Source organism: Rattus norvegicus, chromosome 10, assembly GCF_036323735.1.
Source record: "Rattus norvegicus strain BN/NHsdMcwi chromosome 10, GRCr8, whole genome shotgun sequence".
Lineage (NCBI taxonomy): Eukaryota > Metazoa > Chordata > Mammalia > Rodentia > Muridae > Rattus > Rattus norvegicus.
The window spans coordinates 14,338,506-14,357,521 of record NC_086028.1 but is presented as its reverse complement, the minus strand read 5'-3'; the positions used below and the strand labels follow the sequence as shown (position 1 = coordinate 14,357,521).

The following is a 19,016-nucleotide window of genomic DNA, read 5'->3' as shown; positions in this document are numbered from 1 at the left end:
ACAAAGTGGACACATTAGAAAAATCTGGCAGTGACACATTTACACCTCTCTTCAAAGAAACCCCAAAACAGAAAAACAAAAACTGCAATTTCCAGGTAACCAAAGCAGTTAAGACTTTACATTTTAATTTTTTAATTTATTAATACTCTGTATGCATGTGTAGACTCTCTCTCTCTCTCTCTATCTCTCTCTCTCCCCCCCTCTCTCAGGCCACAACACATGCATGAAGGTTAGAGGACACTTTGTGAAGTCAGTTTTCTTCTTCTACCTATGGTTCTGGGTTGCCAGGTTTGCACGGAAGGTGTCTTTACTGGCCGAGCCATCCTCAAAGGCCCAAGACGTCATACTTACACCTATGTGAGAGCTGTCTTTCAGCGTGTACTAATTTCTAGTATCTGGTCTATGAGTTCTTTATCTTCCCAGCACTTGGTCACTTAGAACTGAATAATTCAAGACCTAAAATCTTGAAAGCCAAAGCATAGAGCCATCACAGTTGATGTCTCAAATGATGTCAGAGGTAGATTGGTAGATGGCGCTTGGAGGCATCAGGAGACATAATCTTCAGGACTTAGGAGTACAGCCCTCTCTCCAGAGCACCATTAAATTTCAAAAACTTTGACTTGTACCTCATCAGTAGACCCCAATGAAACAGTATCTGTTATGAAGCAGAATAATAAAACTTGTCACAATGAGGTACTCTAAGTGACTCTATGCCACCCAAGGTTGCATGCAGAAAAATCTCAACCTTGAAGAGAGTTCATTTTCTCAGTATTGCCTATCTCTTATTATTATACCTGATATGATATTTTTGATAAAACAAAGTGTTCTGTCTCTGTAGTAAGAGCAGAACATCACAGTTAAACAGATATGGAAGATTACCATGTCATTGTGAAAGAAGGCTCTGTTTCATCAAAGAGTTTAACCTCACACCTCTGGCCTTTTCTTCGGTCTGAAGTTGTAAAGTACTTTGGCTCTCCAACCTAGGGAATTGAAGGGAATTGTCATTCCTCCCCTACAGATGGGAAGGTACTTAGGCATAATCAAGGAGTTTCTTTTTGAACATGAAATTCCAAATATAAACAAGGAAAGAATAACTGATAAATGTCTGACATCTGAATGTATTTTCTGCCTCAACTAGGCATACTTAGCTGAACTTGTAAATTACAGACATTTTGAAGAGTGAATAGATACACTCCAGCTTCTTAGGCCTCAGACTCCAAAATATTGGTGCTTCCATTGTCTCCTTCATGGGGTTAAGATAGTGAGAACCACGTGAAGGAACGCACAGGAAAAGCACCATGACTTGATGTCAGTTCTGCAGGAAAAGTTTCAGAGAAGGAGAGCTGGACTCAGAGGCTTTTTCACAATGTTTAACACAGAGATGATAGATCATTAAAGGACTTGGAGGAAACAACTAACAGTTGGCTGAAATGGCCTAGAAAGTGATTTCATCTGTAATTCATGCAGAGAACCAGATCCTCTATCCTAAACAATTTTCTGCATGTGCTATATTTTGTGAAGGTTTATTTTTGGGGGTGAGGAGTGGAGATGCATTGAGCCACACTTCCAGCCCTTTAAGGTAAACTTTTGAATAGTATACCTTTAAATTTATTTTTTCTCAGTGCCTTTGTCTGTTAAACTGCTAAACTCAGAGCCTGTCAGTTACTGATGGAGCAGAGGTTGTGATACTCTCCTGACTTCCACGGTGCTGTCCTTGCTTCTCACAGCTTGTCACAGCAGCTCCCACCACAGTCCAGTCTTCTCTCACCCTCCCCCCCTCTGAGCCGCTCTGAGAACATATACACAGGCTACCCCTTGGCCTGTTTAAAGAATAGCACAGCTGCTCCTGCCACAAGTTTATCCTTCCTGCTCCTGTCCTTGTCTAGCCCAGGTTTATCTAGACAATGGATCGTGTTTAAGTACAATGGTGCCTGCTGCAGTCAGCAATCAGGAATGATTTTATTTTGTTAGTGACCACAGATAAAATGCTAATTTCCTTTTAATGAGAAATGTTATTTTCTTAATTCAACTTACTACCAAGACATAGAGGAAAAATGCCCCAGCTGGTGTTCTAAGCATTCTAACACGACTCAGGTGACAGAGAGTGCCATGCCAAATTGTAGGGAGCTTTGCTACGGTTTTAACTTACTGATTCCTGACTTACCGATCTCACAGCTGCAAGCACATTAATAATCCTCCCATCTAGACTGTGTCCATTTGCGACAATGTCAGCCAATGAGTAATAATCCCGAGACTCTTTAACAGGCAAGTGTATCAAAGAAAGTAACTTGGTGTCCACTTCATAAGGGGAACAAACTTTTACCATTGAGTGATTCTCACTGAGCAATAGTTTATAGTTGCTGCATGAGGAAAACACAGAGTCAGCACACTGTTAGTAAAAATACTCTGGTTCACATTCAATTATACAGCGAGGTGTCGGTCCACACTGACCATCCCAGCATCTGGTAAACATATGCAGGACTGACACATACTCAAGGCCACCAATGTATTGGTAAGGAATGTCAGGCTTCTCTGAGTTACAGTATCAGACCATTTTAAAAAACAAACAAATCATCCTGAGTGAGGTAACCCAATCACAGAAAAACACACATGGTATGCACTCATTGATAAGTGGATATTAGCCCAAATGCTCAAATTACCCTAAATGCACAGAACACATGAATTCAAGGATGACCAAAATGTGAATGCTTCATTCCTTCTTTAAAAGGGGAACAAGAATACCCTTGGGAGGGAATAGGGAGGCAAAGTTTAGAACAGAGGCTGAAGGAACACCCATTCAGAGCCTGCCCCACATGTGGCCCATACATATACAGTCACCAAACTAGATAAGATGGATGAAGCAAAGAAGTGCAGGCTGACAGGAACCGGATGTAGATCTCTCCTGAGAGACACAGCCAGAATACAGCAAATACATAGGCAAATGCCAGCAGCAAACCACTGAACTGAGAATGGGACCCCCACTGAAGGATTCAGAGAAAGGCCTGAAAGAGCTTGAAGGGGCTTGATACTACATATGAACAACAATGCCAACCAACCAGAGCTTCCAGGGACTAAGCCACTACCCAAAGACTACACATGGACTGATCCTGGGCTCCAACTGCATAGGTAGCAATGAATAGCCTAATAAGAGCACCAGTGGAAGGGGAAGCCCTTGGTCCTGCTAAGACTGAACCCCCAGTGAACGTGATTGTTGGGGGGAGGGTGGTAATGGGGGGAGGATGGGGAGGGGAACACCCATATAAAAGGGGAGGGGGAGGGGCTAGGGGGATGTTGGCCTGGAAACCGGGAAAGGGAATAACAATTGAAATGTAAATAAGTAATACTCAATTTAATAAAGATGGAGGAAAAAAGAAATGTAAATTTAAAAATCCAATAAAAAATGAGTAAATCATAGCCTTCCACATGCATAGAGAAATAGCAATGCTTACAACATAACGAGGCTCAGAATATTCAGAGCATATCTGTACTGTAATTTTTTTAGCAACTCTTTTGTATTAAATGTATTTCAGAGACATTTCTATTACCAAAATAAAGGTACCTCGATTAAAAAACCCAGCATGCATATAAACACCATCCAAAACAAACAAACAAACAAAAATCATATTCAATCACTTTTCTTAGAATTCAGACTGTACTAAGAAAGTTATATTTTTGTTTTAAATTTTTACTTATCATTCAAAATAATGAGTTTCATTATGACTCTTTCATATCACTGTATCTTGCTCGTATTCACTCGAGTGACTCGCCCCTCTTCCTCTCCCAAACTGGTCCCCTTTCTCCTCTCATACAGTCCTGCCTCTGCTTTCATGTTCCACACAGGTACACAGACTCACTTTCCCTCCCTCCTTCCCAACTTCCTCTTTCTCCCTTTCTCCTCTTTCTTGCTTGCTTTCTTGATTATACATGAGAGGAAATATGCAACACTTTTGCTTTATCTTTTCTGTTACTGGATTTTGTTCCCAAATCCCCCTTTGTACCCTTTAGGCTTTTCCCCTTTCCCAATAGTCCCCCTTCTACTTTTTTTTTCTTTTCTTTTTTTCAGAGCTGGGAACCCAGGGCCTTGCGCTTGCTAGGCCAGCGCTCTACCACTGAGCTAAATCCCCAACCCGTCCCCCTTCTACTTTTATCTCCCCATATCTCTTTTTTACACACACACGCGCGCGCGCGCGCACATGCACACACACATACACACACCTAAGTTCTGTCTGTCTGAAAGTTATATTTTTAATATTAAAATTGCATACAATATTCATTCTACGTGTATGAAGGTTTGCCTTCATCTCCATGTCTATCCTGTGTGCTGTATGAATGCAGTGCCTGTAGAATCCAAAAGAAGCAAGAGATCCCTTGGGGCTGAGCCACCGATGGTGGTGAGCCACCCTCTGCGCTGGAAATTGAACCTGGGGCCTCAGGAAGAGCTGAGCCATCCTTCCAGCCTCTATATTTTTACTCTTAAAACATCAAATAACGCTATAATATATTTTTCTCAATAATGCATTTTTATATCTGTCTTTAAATAGTTCTTCATTGAAATAATGTTCTTTTAATTCGAAATGTGTATTGAGAATTTTTTCTGTGAGTTCCAATCATACTAGTTGTGGTTTCCTGCCTGAAACAAGCTGTAGTTTCCTTTTTTTAAACAGGGTATAAAAATTCTCTAAAACTTTAGATTTTCAAAGACTGAGATTCCATTGTTTCTTTCTTTAAAAGATTTATTTATTTTATTTTGTGTATACTTTTTTGCCTGCCTATCTGTGAGTCACATAGAATTCAGAAAAGAGTATGAGGCCCTCTGGAACTAGAAGTACATGGCTGTGAGCTCCAAACCAGGATCTGGGAACTGAACTCAGGTCTTCTGAAAGAGCAACCAGTTCCCTTAACCACTGAGCTGTCTCTCTAGCCCCACATGAAGACGTTATTAGCACCACTCTCTAACCACTGTTATTTCTTTGATGAGCCTGATTGCTTTACCTAAGTGCCTGAAGTCAAGAACTCTATTTTGCTTATTTCTGTATTGCTAACATGTGAAGCAGATTCAGAATCTTAGAGTGTAACAGTGAGGAGCTCCCTTTTCCCTGAACCCAATGCTCTCACAAGCCTCCCTCCCAGAGCTCTAGGCCAGTCCCTCCTTCCTCCTTTGCCTTAGTTATTCACAGCATCACCCTTGCCCTGGTCCCTGACTCATCCCTCTGGGACTCATCCTTCACAGCACAGTCCACCTGGTCTTCCTAAGCCACAGAGCAGGACACTGTTTTCCAGCTAAAAGACTTCCTGTTCCTACTCCTCCCTGAGAAGTGAGCATCACTGAGACATGCCTCTGCTTCTCCCTTCACCATTCTGGATTCCAGCTGCACCAGGTTATTAGACTATGAAATTGCTATTTTAGGTGAAAATTTGTTAAATGTCAGCAGTTTCCTGTTACTCAACCTAAAAGTTAATTATTCAAGATATTCTGGAAAATGCCAAGAGGTTTCACATTTGTTGGGTCTGCCAAACATGTCCCTCCACCTCCCATACATATTTACTAAAAATCAATTATTTACCTGACTCTAATCTAAGCATGGGAGAACATTATACAAAATACACTTAATCACATAAGCTCATATATGTGAGCAGGAATTATAAAAACAATCAAATCATCTCAGAATGTGATCAGGATTACAACGCTTAGAGTAGGAAGAAAGTCCTGCTGAGTGGTGAGAGGGTCCATGAGTTAACATTCAACCTGAAGGATCAAAGATTCAAGCAGACAGGCAGAGGGGCTAGGAAGCAGAATGTCAGTGCAGAGTGAGACTAGGTGTTGATGAAAAGGAAAGTCCTCAGTGGCTGCAGGAGATAAGTACAAACAGAAGTCAGAAGAGCCTGCCATACTCAGTTAGAGCCATTCATAGGCCAGCATGGAGTCAGCTGGCACAGAAGTGGCCCTGGACAGAATCTCCTTGGAAGTGAGGCTTCCTCCCACTCCCTACCCCAGTTTTATTTGGGAGCATTGATGAAGGATGGACTACAGGCTATCGATAATGTAGGGTACAAAACCTCTGACTCTCCCCATAAGGTCATGCTCCAAGGGGACCACACTCCAGAGCTTTCTCCTGAGCTCCAGAAGCAGCTCGGCCCCAACCCCATCCTTGCAGGGTTTTCCTAAGAGCCCTCCCTCAATAGGCCACTGCAAAGAATTTTCCCCTCAAGCTCTCCCTCCAGGGGACCTGGCCTAAGACAACGGGCACGTGAGTGGATTGAGCGCTGGATACAATCTTATATGTGTTCCCTGTGTTTATCTTTGTTTAGAGATTTTTTAAAGATTTATTTTTGTCAGTATGTGTTTTCATCTATGGAAGTATAAGCCATTTGTATCCGAGATGTCCACAGAGGCCAGAAGAGGGCATCAGCTTCCCTGGAGCTAGCGGTGCAATATGAATGCTAGAACTGGACGCAGGTCTTCTGCCAGGACAGTCGGTGCTTTAACTGCTGAGCCGTCTCTCCAGTCCCTCTAACTGCTTAGTTTTATTCTAACTAGAGTCTTGTTTTTACAAATCTAAGCTTCCAGACTCCATATCTGAAGATTCTGCATCCACAAACCCAATTAATCACAGATCAAATATTTACAACAACAACACTGTAACCAATACAAATAAAAAACAGTAAAACTACTCAAATTGCACTTACAGGACTTTAGGAGGTGTAAGTAGCAATGTTTTCAGATATAGAGGAAGTTGTTTTTAAGCTGTGTACAAGAGATTTGAGAACCCATGGATTTTGGTAGCCTACATATTTATTTAATCCTACATAGATACCAAGAGAAAATTAGTTTTTTGTGATTATAAAATTATAGATTATGTAATTTATCTTAAAGATAAATATTCTTGGGGTTGGGGATTTAGCTCAGTGGTAGAGCGCTTGCCTAGCAAGCAGAAGGCCCTGGGTTCGGTCCCCAGCTCCGAAAAAAAGAAAAAAGAAAAAAAAAAGATAAATATTCTTTTTTTTCTTTTTAAGGCTTAAGGGCATCAAATCCCATTACAGATGGCTGTGAGCCACCATGTTGTTGCTGGGAATTGAACTCAGGACCTCTGGAAGAGCAGTCAGTGCTCTTATCCACTGAGCCATCTCTCCAATCCAAAGATAAATATTCTAAGAAAGAATTCAAGATTTTTCAAATTTGAAATAGAGCAACTTCTGAAAGTTTTCTGCAATGTGATATAAAATTATTAATATTATCATTCTAGCACAAAGATTTTTGTTCTCTGAGTGGACAGATATTTACCTAGGAGTTGCAGGGCTAAACCTTTCTTCTCTTTCTGTCTCCTTTCTTTGGATCAGGGGATTTTCAATTATCACTAAAACAGAGGGCAAAGTATGGTAGCATCACAAAATCACCAGAGGATTAAACAGAGTTAAGCAAGCACGACAATGACCTTCACTCTGTCAGTGCCATCCTCCAGGCATCTTTTCATGGCCCTGTGTGAAAAGGGACCCTGGAATGCAGTCATCAATTGGCCCCACAGAGCATTTCCAGGGCAATGCATTGTAAGTCCCAACATGTGACCTATTCTAATATTACTTTATTGATTTTCTTTCATCCAACATTTGATTTGGTTACAACATGACCTTCAATAAAACAAATATTTACCTGACCTTTACTCCACATCTAACTTCACAAACAATCCTTTATTTATCCTCACAGTCATCAACCCATAATATTTTAATACTTAAATTTCTCTCTACACACTGAATGCTCTAGCATTCGTTCAAGGAATATTTATAATTGTACTAGGCCAATCAACTTTTCAGTTTTCTGTCTCCATAGTTCACATTGACAACATTATTCAATTCATATCCCTGGCACATACATGGTACAGCTCTTAAGTACATACTGTTGAGTGCTGTCATCTGACATGTGCAATGTGTGCGGTACTGCAGGATTGGAGAAGAATGGTTTGACTCCCTTCCTCCCTCCTTTTTCCTGTCATAAAGGAGAACTGCAGCACATGCTCTCTTATTTCTTGTCTAAGCTGGAGTTGTCATCTGGTGGTGAAGCTGTATACTTTATACTACTACTCTTTCCTTAACATTCAAAAATGGGTCTCACTTCACGGGTGAGAACCAACAAGACCTTGCTCTTAAAGCCACAGTGTAAATAACTATTAACCCTAATATACGTCTACAGAAAGATACAGGATTATAACGATGATGATGGGCTTAGGCAAGTTGGAACAGGAAATAAACAGAAGATGGCAAAGCATCTCATAGGAGTCGCTCTGCCCCAGGAGCCTGTGGAAGCGGCATGCCTTGCACCATTCTGACAACGCTGGCTTTTTCTCATAAGCATCAGCATAACGGTGTTCTACTCTGTTATGACTGTACTCAGCCACAGCTTATCACAGGGGTAAGACTGTGAAGGAACATTGTCTAAGTGCTGCTGGGCATGGAAGGACAGGCCTCCTGTGATCTCAGCACTTGGGAGGCTGAGGCAAGAGAACTACCACTTGTTCAAAGGGAGTTAGTGACCTAGCAAGTCTCATTCTGTCTCTGTCTCTGTCTGTCTGTCTGTCTGTCTGTCTGTCTGTCTGTCTGTCTCTGTCTCTATCTCTATCACTGTCTCTCCTCCCCTGCCTCTCCACTGGCTGCTGCTGCTGCTGTTGTTGTTGTTGCTGTTGTTGTTGCTGTTGTTGTTGTTTGAGACAGAGTCTCACTTCTCTGGCTGACTTGAAACTCAGTATGTGGACTAGACTGGCCTCAAGCTCATAGGGATCCACCTACCTCTGTCTCCCAAGTGCTGGGATTGAAGAAAATCAAACAAACAAAATCACCATGCCTACTTACCACACTCACCAACCTTAAAGTTGTCAGACAGCGAGCGGATGTAGTCTTCACTGCCCCAGGAGGACACATTCACAAAGTGATTTGGTGAGTCACGAATGGTGAAACTAAAGGTGTATCTTTCTGATCCGATATCTGAGGAAAACCCACACTTTTAAATGCCAATGGATATGATGCTGAATACATCATTACTTACCAAATAATCAGTTATTATTATTATGATAATAAAATACTTAAACACATGGTAAAAATTTTCCCTGCTTTATTTTAGCTTTGCTTTTTTAATTTTTGCTTTGTTTTTGAAACAGAGTAGAGCAGGTTAGTCTTGGACTTTTTTTTTTTTTTACTTTTTTTTAAGATTTATTTATTATATGTGAGTACACTGTAGCTGTCAGACACACCAGAAGAGGGCATCAGATTCCATTACAGATGGTTGTGGTCCACCATGTGGTTTCAGGGAATTGAACTCAGGACCTCAGGAAGAGCAGCCAGTGCTTTTTTTTTTTTTTTTTTTTTTTTTTTTTTTTTTTTTTTTGGAAGCTGGGGACCGAACCCAGGGCCTTCCGCTTGCTAGGCAAGCGCTCTACCACTGAGCTAAATCCCCAACCCCGCAGCCAGTGCTCTTAACCACTGAGCCATCTCTCCAGCCCAGTCTTGGACTTTGATGATCCTCTTGATTACTAGCAACTAAATTATTCCCTAATGTACATTGTACACTGCACTGTGCTTCCATGTATTTCCAAGTACAGTGTAACGAACAGCCACGGACCTAGATTTCACTATAGGTCTCACTATAGATCTCACTATAGTCTCACTATTGATCTCACTATAATCTCACTATAATCTCACTCTAGATCTCACTATAGTCTCACTATAATCTCACTCTAGATCTCACTATAGTCTCACTATAGGTCTCACTATAGATCTCACTATAGATCTCACTATAGGTCTCACTATGCCCTTTTCTCTCCACAGCTGTGTATTCAAAAGAAAGTGCCGTTCAGGTCTGTCCAACTGTTAGACTTCCTGTTTTTCAATTATTAAACACACAGAAAACTGATTGGGTATTGATTATTTCATAGGTGAAATCCAACAAAGTTAAGAAATGCTTTCACCAAAGTCATAATCCATACCTAAATAGCTGTTTCTAAGTAACTTGTATGTGACTAAAGCACCACTAGAGGTCAGCAAGTACACTCTTTTCCAGAATGGAATTTTCCTGTTGCTTTTGTTAATCTGAACAGTAATACACGAGGGATTGCAGAGATAGCTCAACAGGTGAGAGCTCAGCCCTCAACACCCACGTCAAGCAGCTCACAGGGATCCAATACGCTGGGTTCAGTTCCCAGCACCCACATACTGACTCACAACCTTCTGTAACTCCAGTTCCAAAGAATCTGACACCATCTTCTGGTCTCTGTAGGGACCAGGCACACACAGACAAGCACTCATATACATAAAATAAATAAAAATGTAAAAATAAAATAAAACCTAATTCTGCTGCTGCATTCCAAGCTGGGTTATATTTGCCACCAAGACCAATTGCTTTTTGTTGTTCTTGTCGCTGTTACCCATGTGGTCATTGCCCTCTCAGTTCTGTCCCTTCTGCCATCTTCTCCCCAATGTGAAGTTGACTCACAGGTCCATCGTACCCGGTCTCATTAGTAGCATCTGGATTGGCTGTGCACAGTGGCACACACCTTTAATCTAGTACTTGGAAGGCAGAGGAAGGCAGATCTCTGAATTTGAGACTAGCCTGGACACTCATAGCTACATAGAAAGACCATCCCGGGGGGGGGGGGGATTATCTAACTCTTGTATCAGCTGGATTCCCTCTTCATAGGTGCATGTAAGAAAGATCTTAGAACCAGGCAGTGTTGGTGCACAACTTTAATCCCAGCACTCAAGAGGCAGAGGCAAGCAGATCTCTGAATGTGAGGCCAGCCTGGTCTACAAAGCAAGTCCCAGGACAGCCAAGGCCACACAGAGAAACCCTGTCTCAAACAAGAGAGAGAGAAATTTTAGATCACTTAGTGACTAAGGCCAGTAAATTTAGTTCCGAGTTCATACTCTCATACTCTTAGACACTATTGTATCTGATCTTAAGAAACTACAAAATTAATGAATTGATAAATTCAATTATTTGTTAAAACCTTTAAAACAGAGTTGGAGAATATCATATTAAATCATTGAAAATACTATGTCTTCATATATACACTCTTGAATTGAGTATGACCATACATGTAGAAGGCCTGGCCATTGCTCTTAAGGTATTAAACATACTAGAAATTTTAGTCAGTTAGATGTATTTATTTGCAGTAATAAACCATACTTAATAAAAAAATTAAGAAAGAGTTAAATAGAACTCAGCTTTTTCTGTCTGGAAAGCCTTTGACATCTGTTTTCCCAATAACTATTCCGATTATTTTCTGAAAAACAAAAGGGTAACAGAAGACCAATATTAAACACAGATGTAGATGGTAAATTTAATTTCATGGACTTGTTATATTTTACTAGCTTTAAAAAGCATTTTTGACTAGGAAATATATAAATGCATTTATTCCAGACAAACAGCTAACAATCTTCATAAATATTCAGTTCTCTAAGGAATAGTACAAAGTAATGAGACAGTTAACTACCATTACAAATATGATCGTTCACTTAATGTTTGTACTTTATTTCCTGTCACTAGAGGGAGCTGTCAGTCCTTACAGAACTCATCCAAACCACATGGCTAATGAAAGTTAACTTGCCACAGTCTTCAAAGCTTTCCTTTCCACAGGGCTTTCTAACATAAGGCGGCTTAGCTGCCTAATACAAATGTGTTGGCAACAGCGGAGACTGCAACAGGCTTAGACCTTAAAGTTCTAGACTTTAAATCTTGGAGATACTAGCATCTCAAAAGTTCTAGTGCTCTCTTCAGTGAACGCCAAAGAAAAAAGTAAATATTAAAAAGATGCTTTAAGGGGCTGGGGATTTAGCTCAGTGGTAGAGCGCTTACCTAGGAAGCGCAAGGCCCTGGGTTCGGTCCCCAGCTCCGAAAAAAAGAACCAAAAAAAAAAAATGCTTTAAGAAATAAAAGTACCCTAGAAAAACAAACAAGAAACAAAAGCATCTTTCTGAGAGGAAACTGAGGAAACGTTAATGAAGATTCCTAGCAACTGTTTTCAACCTTGCAATAGTTTGTGACATTTAACACAGTCGGGGGCTGGAGAGATGCTCAGCCATGCAGAGCATTGCTGCTCTTGCAGAAGACACCGATGCAGCACCCACATGGCAGCTAACCACTGTGTGTAACTCCAGTTCCAGAGGATCTGACCCCCTCTTCTGGCTCCCGTAGGCACTGCACACATGTGGTGCACAGAACAGATTCAGGCAAAAAGTCCCCAAACACATAAAACAAACATCAGTCAAACACATCCAAACGTTAAATGGTCACATTCCAGCTGAGCTGTCGGTCGTCCTATCACACTCATACACACTTAAAACTCCATATGTGTGCACATCTTACTGAATACTTTGAGGAACATACTAGCGGAAAGCTTGAATAAAACTTTCTAATTGGGGCTGTCGAGGTGGCTCAGTGGGTAAGATCACTGGCTGTATTTCTAGAGAATCCCCTTGCCCACATGGTGTTTTACAGCCATCTGTAACTCCAGTTCCAGAATATCCAATGTTCTCTTCTGATCTCTGCAGATACCACGCACTCACATGTTGCACACACATACAGACAGGCAAAGCATCCATACACATAAAAATAAATAAAGAATTTTAAAATTTTGTAACTGAAAAGACAATTCACGACAAGTTGAGTGGCAGAGACTCCAGTTCTAAGCCCTGCCCTGGAGACCTCTGGCTACCAGGTTCCATCCCTAGACCACTCTAGTGGCCAGACCTGACCCCTTGAGGCAAGTGAGGGGCCAGGCCCCACTCCTGAGGAGCTCTAATGGCCAAACCCAGCACCACCCACCTCAAGCCAGGAAAGTGGCCAGGCACTGCCCCCACACCCCTCACCAATCCTTGAGATTGTCCCAAGGTCAGTTAATAGTCTCTCCAGTATAGATCACCCTGGAAAGTTCTGTCTCCACTCCCCAGAAACCCTATACAAACCTTGTGTTCTGCCCAGTTCTCTGCTACTCTCCTGAACAGAGGCGGCCACCCTTTTGGGTTTTCCCCACACAATAAATACTTTGTATGAAGTTTGTTGTGAGATGAGATGTGACTTTGTGATATTCCTTGGTTCCTAACTGCAAGGATACCTTTCCACCCAAGCTGTAACACTGACAATGTGCCCAGCAAATCAGTAATGGAGATATAATGTAATGTTGCCACATAAAGCTTCATAAGCAAATACTTAAATATTAGTAAAATAGTTGTGAAAACCTACCAGATTAGCCATATTTGGATGAAGATCTGAAAGTGCAGTGAAGTTCTTCAGTGCGAAGAACTTAGCCATGCTTTAAATCTGTTTTAGAAAATATAATTTGTATGTATAAATTAAATATTGAAAACCAATAGCAAAAATTTTAAATCTAAAACTTAAAATTAACCAAGGAAGCACTAGATATTATCTCTTGAAAAATTTTGTAACAGTGAAACATGACTAATTCAGATTTAACCTGTAGAAAATAGGTCCAAGGGGGTTGGGGATTTAGCTCAGTGGTAGAGCGCTTGCCTAGGAAGCGCAAGGCCCTGGGTTCGGTCCCCAGCTCTGAAAAAAAGAACCAAAAAAAAGAAAATAGGTCCAAGTGCTGAGAAGATTCATTGGAGAAAACATTCATAAGCCTTTTAGCCTAAGTTAGATCTCTGGAACCCATGTAAGAAAGTCACAAGTGGTGGGTCACATCCGCAGCCCCAACAGTCCTGGGTAAGATGGGAACCTGAGATAGGAGAACCACCTAGAAGTTCCAGACTTCCCTAGAATACTTAGCTAGGCAGAAACAAGAGAAATCCTACCTCAAAAAAGGTAGAAGGAGAAAACCGATCCTCAAAAATTGCCTTTGAACTTCACATATGCACCCACTCCCATACAACATCTTACACACACACACACACACACACACACACACACACACACACACACACACAGAGCGCTCTGGGGGTTGAGAAATAGCTCAATAGTCAGGACACTTGCAGCTCTTGCATAGGACCTGAGTTCAGTTCCTAACAAGTACAGCGCAGCAGTTCATAGCCATCTATAAATCTGAGTTCCCAACAAGTACAGCGCAGCAGTTCATAGCCATCTATAAATCTGATGCCCTTTGGTGACTCTACAGGCACTGGGCACACACAAGAAGTGTGGCAAAACCTACACATACATAACAATATATCAATCTTTTAAAAAATCATTCCATAAAATGCCAGACACTTTAGGTTGACGAAGACAAACTATTTAGTGGGTGAACTATGTGTAAAAATACCCACATACAAACTAAATGGCATCTCCTGAGTTTGATGACTTGGGGGATCTTTCAGATCCCAATATTATTATCTAAAGTATATTCATGACATCAGAGTTTGTTCACCAAAAAAGTTATCACTTGCTTTACCACCTGTTTTGAGAAATACAAATTTAACACAAAATAAAGAGTTAAACATTGAAGGTAAAATATTATATAATTCATCATCAGCTTCTACTTACTACTTTATAATCTCCTTCAGGCTTTTTGAGACAGGGACTCAGCTAAGTCACATTGGCCTTGAAAATGCTAGATATGCTTTTGGTCCTGAACTCCTGATCCTCCCGCCTCTGAGATTAAAGGTATGTGTCTCCACACTTGGCTATACTGCCTCCTTTCCTCAAACTCTAGTGCCATGTCCCCAAGCCATGTCACAGCCATCAAACAAGATACCACCATAACTTGTTTTCTTATTCATTAATGTGTGGGTTGTGTAATAAGCGATTCGGGTTAAGAATCAAATTAAGATCTAGAGCTACGGGGTTGGGGATTTAGCTCAGTGGTAGAGCACTTGCCTAGCAAGCGCAAGGCCCTGGGTTCGGTCCCCAGCTCCGGAAAAAAAAGAAAAGAAAGAAAAAAAAAAAGATCTAGAGCTACAGTCACCAGAACTTCTCCCTGAACCCACTCAGGCTCCTAACGGGGAGCAACGAAAGGATAGGGCCAGAAGTGATATCTTACTAGACAGCCTCAGACCACTGAGCTAGGCAACCTTAGTGAAGGTGGAGGGAAGAAGTTATGGTGCTGGAACTCTGCTGGTTTAAGGTTAAGGTAATGCCACTGGTGACTGATAGGAGGCCACGCCTCCACAAGAGACAGAATACTGCAAACATCTCTGACTGCGCTTCTATCTAGGTCTCCCAAATTGCTGCCCTGAGCAGCTGAGCCTGGCTCCAGCTCTAGCAGGGTGACCACAGTCTGATCTGAGTTACATTAGCCCTGGCCGGTTTCTCTGGGACCTTCCTGTTCTTTAATGGTATAACCTTGCCAAACCCCTTGTGTCCCTCTTTCTTTCCTTCAGAGAATGTTGAATTGCTTGGTCCTTCTACTCTGGTGTGAAAGAAGAGGATTCTGTTAACCCTGATGAAAATGAAACACTGCAAGCTTCTAGCTCAGAGGTGGTGTCTAGCTAAGAGGTCATCTGAGAATGTTGGTCAGCTCTTAAGCTCGGGATTTTCTAATTTTGAGGCTCGATCAAATTCTGAGAAATTTAGTCACTTGGAGTAAACGAGTGAACTGTGACCGGAGTGGTAGGGGTAAGTTAGAGCTTTGCTGCACTTATCATGCTGGTGAGTCCAAATATGTTTATGTGTGCACATGGCACTCACACGAGTACGTTAATGCCCTTCTGGACTGCTTGCACTTTTCAGTGTCATGACTGTCCTCCAGGCTGAAAGCTAGGTGTCCTCTATTCCCCTTCACTTCATTGTTGGGAACATTTCTATCCCTTGGTAGGATCATTATGGTGTGTACCTTTGATATCAATATTTGGGAAGTAGAAGTGAGGGAATGAGGAGTTCAAGGCCAGTCTTGGAGATATCAACCCTCGCCCTCCAATACACATACATCGAATTCTGGCCATATATCCCAGGCTGACTTTGAATTTTTTTTAAAAAATATACTTATTTTCTTACTAGGGGGTCGACATGCATGTGAAAGTCATAGGACAGCTGGTGGGAGTTAGTTCTCTCCGTCTACCATGTGGATCCGAGGGATTGAACTCAGTCATCAGGCTTTACAGCAAGCATCTTAATCCACTTAGCCATCTCACTGCTCCTAACTACCCAACCCCAGCAACCTCAGCCTCTAGAATGCTGGAATTCAGGTATGTGACGCTATCTATGGCCGACTTTTTTAAAAAAATGTTCATGGGTGTTTTGCTACACCTATGTCTGTGTGACACTTGTGTGCCTGGTGCCAAAGGAGACCAGAAGGTATCAGATCTCCTGGACCTAGAGTTATAGATGGTTGTGAACCACCCTGAGAATCGAACCCAGGTCATCTGCAGGAGCAGCAAGTGATCTTAACCACTGAGGCCTCTCTCTAGCCCAATATGCCCAATATTCAGTTTCTGTTCTTGAACCTCTCCATCTGTTTGTCTCCTTCACATGAGTTGTTGTCTCGACTTCTCTTCCAACCACCCTCCAGTGCCCTTACTCCCCTAGACCAGAGAAGATGTGGGGTTTGGCAGAAGCAGCCCCCTCTTTCCTTTTTCCTCAGTCACAGCACCTCCCAATCTTCCCAGGACAGGCTCTTCTACATTAGTCCCAAGATGAGGCCCTTCCTGCTATACATCCTCTGCTTCTGTCTCCTCGGTAGAAGGCTGCCTCAGAAGATCAGAGCCTAGCTTGTCTCTTCCTCTGTTGTAACCACAAAGGGCTAGGCACTTCAGGGCTAGGCACTTCAGGGCTAGGCACTTCGGGGCTAGGCACTTCAGGGCTAGGCACTTCGGGGCTAGGCACTTCGGGGCTAGGCACTTCAGGGCTAGGTACTTCAGGGCTAGGTACTTCAGGGCTAGGTACTTCAGGGCTAGGCACTTCGGGGCTAGGTACTTCGGGGCTAGGCACTTCAGGGCTAGGCACTTCGGGGCTAGGTACTTCAGGGCTAGGTACTTCAGGGCTAGGTACTTCGGGGCGAGGTACTTCAGGGCGAGGTACTTCAGGGTGTCACACGTAGTTGCTACTAAGTATGTAGACTGAATTAAATGAAGTCCTAAACAAAAATCAGTTTATGATTTGAGGATAATATGGTTACAGCTAACTTTTTTGATAAATATGAATTCTAGTTGATACCTAATACTACCTTTACAGCATTTAAGTTATAGACACGAGTATGGTTTATAGCTTGTTATTCTAGGTAAAAGGAGCTTCCAGAGAACTTGGGAATGACTTTCTGTTTTATTCTACAGATTAATGCTAAGGAAGTTTTCTCCATGATGTTATTTCTATAAAGAGTATCTTTGCGACTTCTCACTACAGACCACAAGTTTTGTAACAATGTTTTATAAGACTAGGATTCCTTTCTCAGTGTAAGAAAACAGTCTCCTTTCTTCCAAACACTCTTGACTTATCCATTAGAAAGTTGGCCTCCTGGTCACCACATTGGAAAAAATCCCAGTGTGGAGAGAGATGAAAGTGTTAGTAACCTTCTATGGTAGTACTATTTACCACTGCTTTTAAAAAGAATAAAAATTTTAAACATAAAAATGTAGGGGAAAAATGTAGGGGGATCAATAAGATGGCCTTATTTCTTTGAAACAGATCCTCTTACTGAAACTGAAGCCAGGCAGGCTGAAGGCTAGCAAGCACCAGTGATCTCTTATGTCCGACACAAACTCCAGCCATGCCCCACTTTTATGTGTATGCTAGGATCCAAATTCATCATATCTGCATCCTTTTGTAGTAAGCTCTTACTCATTGAGCCATCTTCCCATTCCTACTCAGTATTTTAACATGTATTTTAATTATTCTGAGTGTCATTCTGGAAAAGGTAAAATCCTGGAGATGATGAAAAGAACAGTGATAACCAGGGGGTGTTATAGGCAGGAGTAAGGGAAACCAGTGGAACATGGGGTGAGGGAAAGTAATATGTAGGCATATGAATATATATGTTTTACTCAGTATATATTCTATATCATAATACTCTATCCTGATATATTTTCTCCAAAATCCTATATGATATACATACATATCCTGTCCCTATCCTTGAGAACCTGACAGGTTCCCTTCCTCCTTAAAACCCTCTCTCCCAGTTAGATATGGTGACATATCCCTGTGATCTCAGCATTTAGGAAGTGAAGGTAGAAGAATCAAGAGTTCGGGGCTGGGGATTTAGCTCAGTGGTAGAGCGCTTACCTAGGAAGCGCAAGGCCCTGGGTTCGGTCCCCAGCTCCAAAAAAAAGAACCAAAAAAAAGAATCAAGAGTTCAAGGCTAACCTCAACTACACAGTGAATTTTGAAGCCACCCTGAGCTACCTGAGACCCTGTCTCAAGAGGAAAGGGAGGGAGGAAGGAAGGATTTGAAAGGAAAGAAAGAGCCAGACAGTTTCGGGAAGATGAAAAGGAAGGAAGAGGAGAGAAAAAGAGAGAGGGAAAAGTAAGAAGGAGAGAAGGAGAAAGGGAGAGAGAGATCATTTTTCTTCATTTCCTCTGATATTTGGAGTGGTGCTGGCTTATAATCCAAAACACAGAAGGCAGAGGCAGGAGAATCACAAGTTCAAAGATAACCTGCACTACATAGAAAGAGCCTGTCTCAAAAAAATAAACAAAATACTAAAAAGGCCTGTCTGTCTCTGCAATTTTATTTGTTTGGGGTTTTTTTTTTGTTTTGTTTTGTTTTGTTTTTTCAAAACAGGGATTCTCTGTGTTGCTCTGGCTACCCTGGAACTCGTGCTGGTCTGGAACTCAGAGATCTGCCTGCCTCTGCCTCCCGTCTTGCATATGCTGGAATTAAAGGTGTGCATCACCACTACCCTGCTACCGGATTCATTCTTGTCCTGGAGAACCTGACAGGGTGAGGACGTGGAGAGAAAGCATCCATGTGAGGCATCTGACTGGATAGAACCTGACCTCGAGGGACATGGTGACCTAGGACACTAACATCCTGGGACCCTGATAGCGAGAGGCTTGACAGGAAATGGACCGTCTGGAAGGGAGCTGACAGGAGGGGACAGGCAGGGTAGAACCCGACTACAAGTAAACCGGCGAGGAAGAAGAGACGGGG

The 19,016-nt window shown here is 42.0% G+C and overlaps 1 protein-coding gene across 5 annotated transcripts in view; it reads right to left on the bottom strand.

Moving 5' to 3' along the window:
* Meiob (meiosis specific with OB-fold) overlaps positions 1-19,016 on the bottom strand; it is a 32,698-nt gene that overhangs the window by 12,045 nt on the left and 1,637 nt on the right. For 3 of the 5 annotated variants that reach the window (XM_039086831.2, XM_006246031.5, NM_001115033.1), the window contains exons 2-7: positions 13,226-13,303; positions 11,210-11,267; positions 8,842-8,973; positions 7,283-7,355; positions 2,165-2,360; positions 880-980 (exon numbers count right to left, since the gene is read on the bottom strand). In XM_039086831.2, coding sequence (XP_038942759.1) covers positions 880-980; positions 2,165-2,360; positions 7,283-7,355; positions 8,842-8,973; positions 11,210-11,267; positions 13,226-13,294 — 629 coding nt within the window. In that variant the 5' untranslated portion in view covers positions 13,295-13,303. Of the gene's footprint in view, positions 1-879; positions 981-2,164; positions 2,361-7,282; positions 7,356-8,841; positions 8,974-11,209; positions 11,268-13,225; positions 13,304-19,016 lie in introns of those variants that run through there. The other 2 variants (XM_063269834.1, XM_039086830.2) reach the window with 2 other exon arrangements.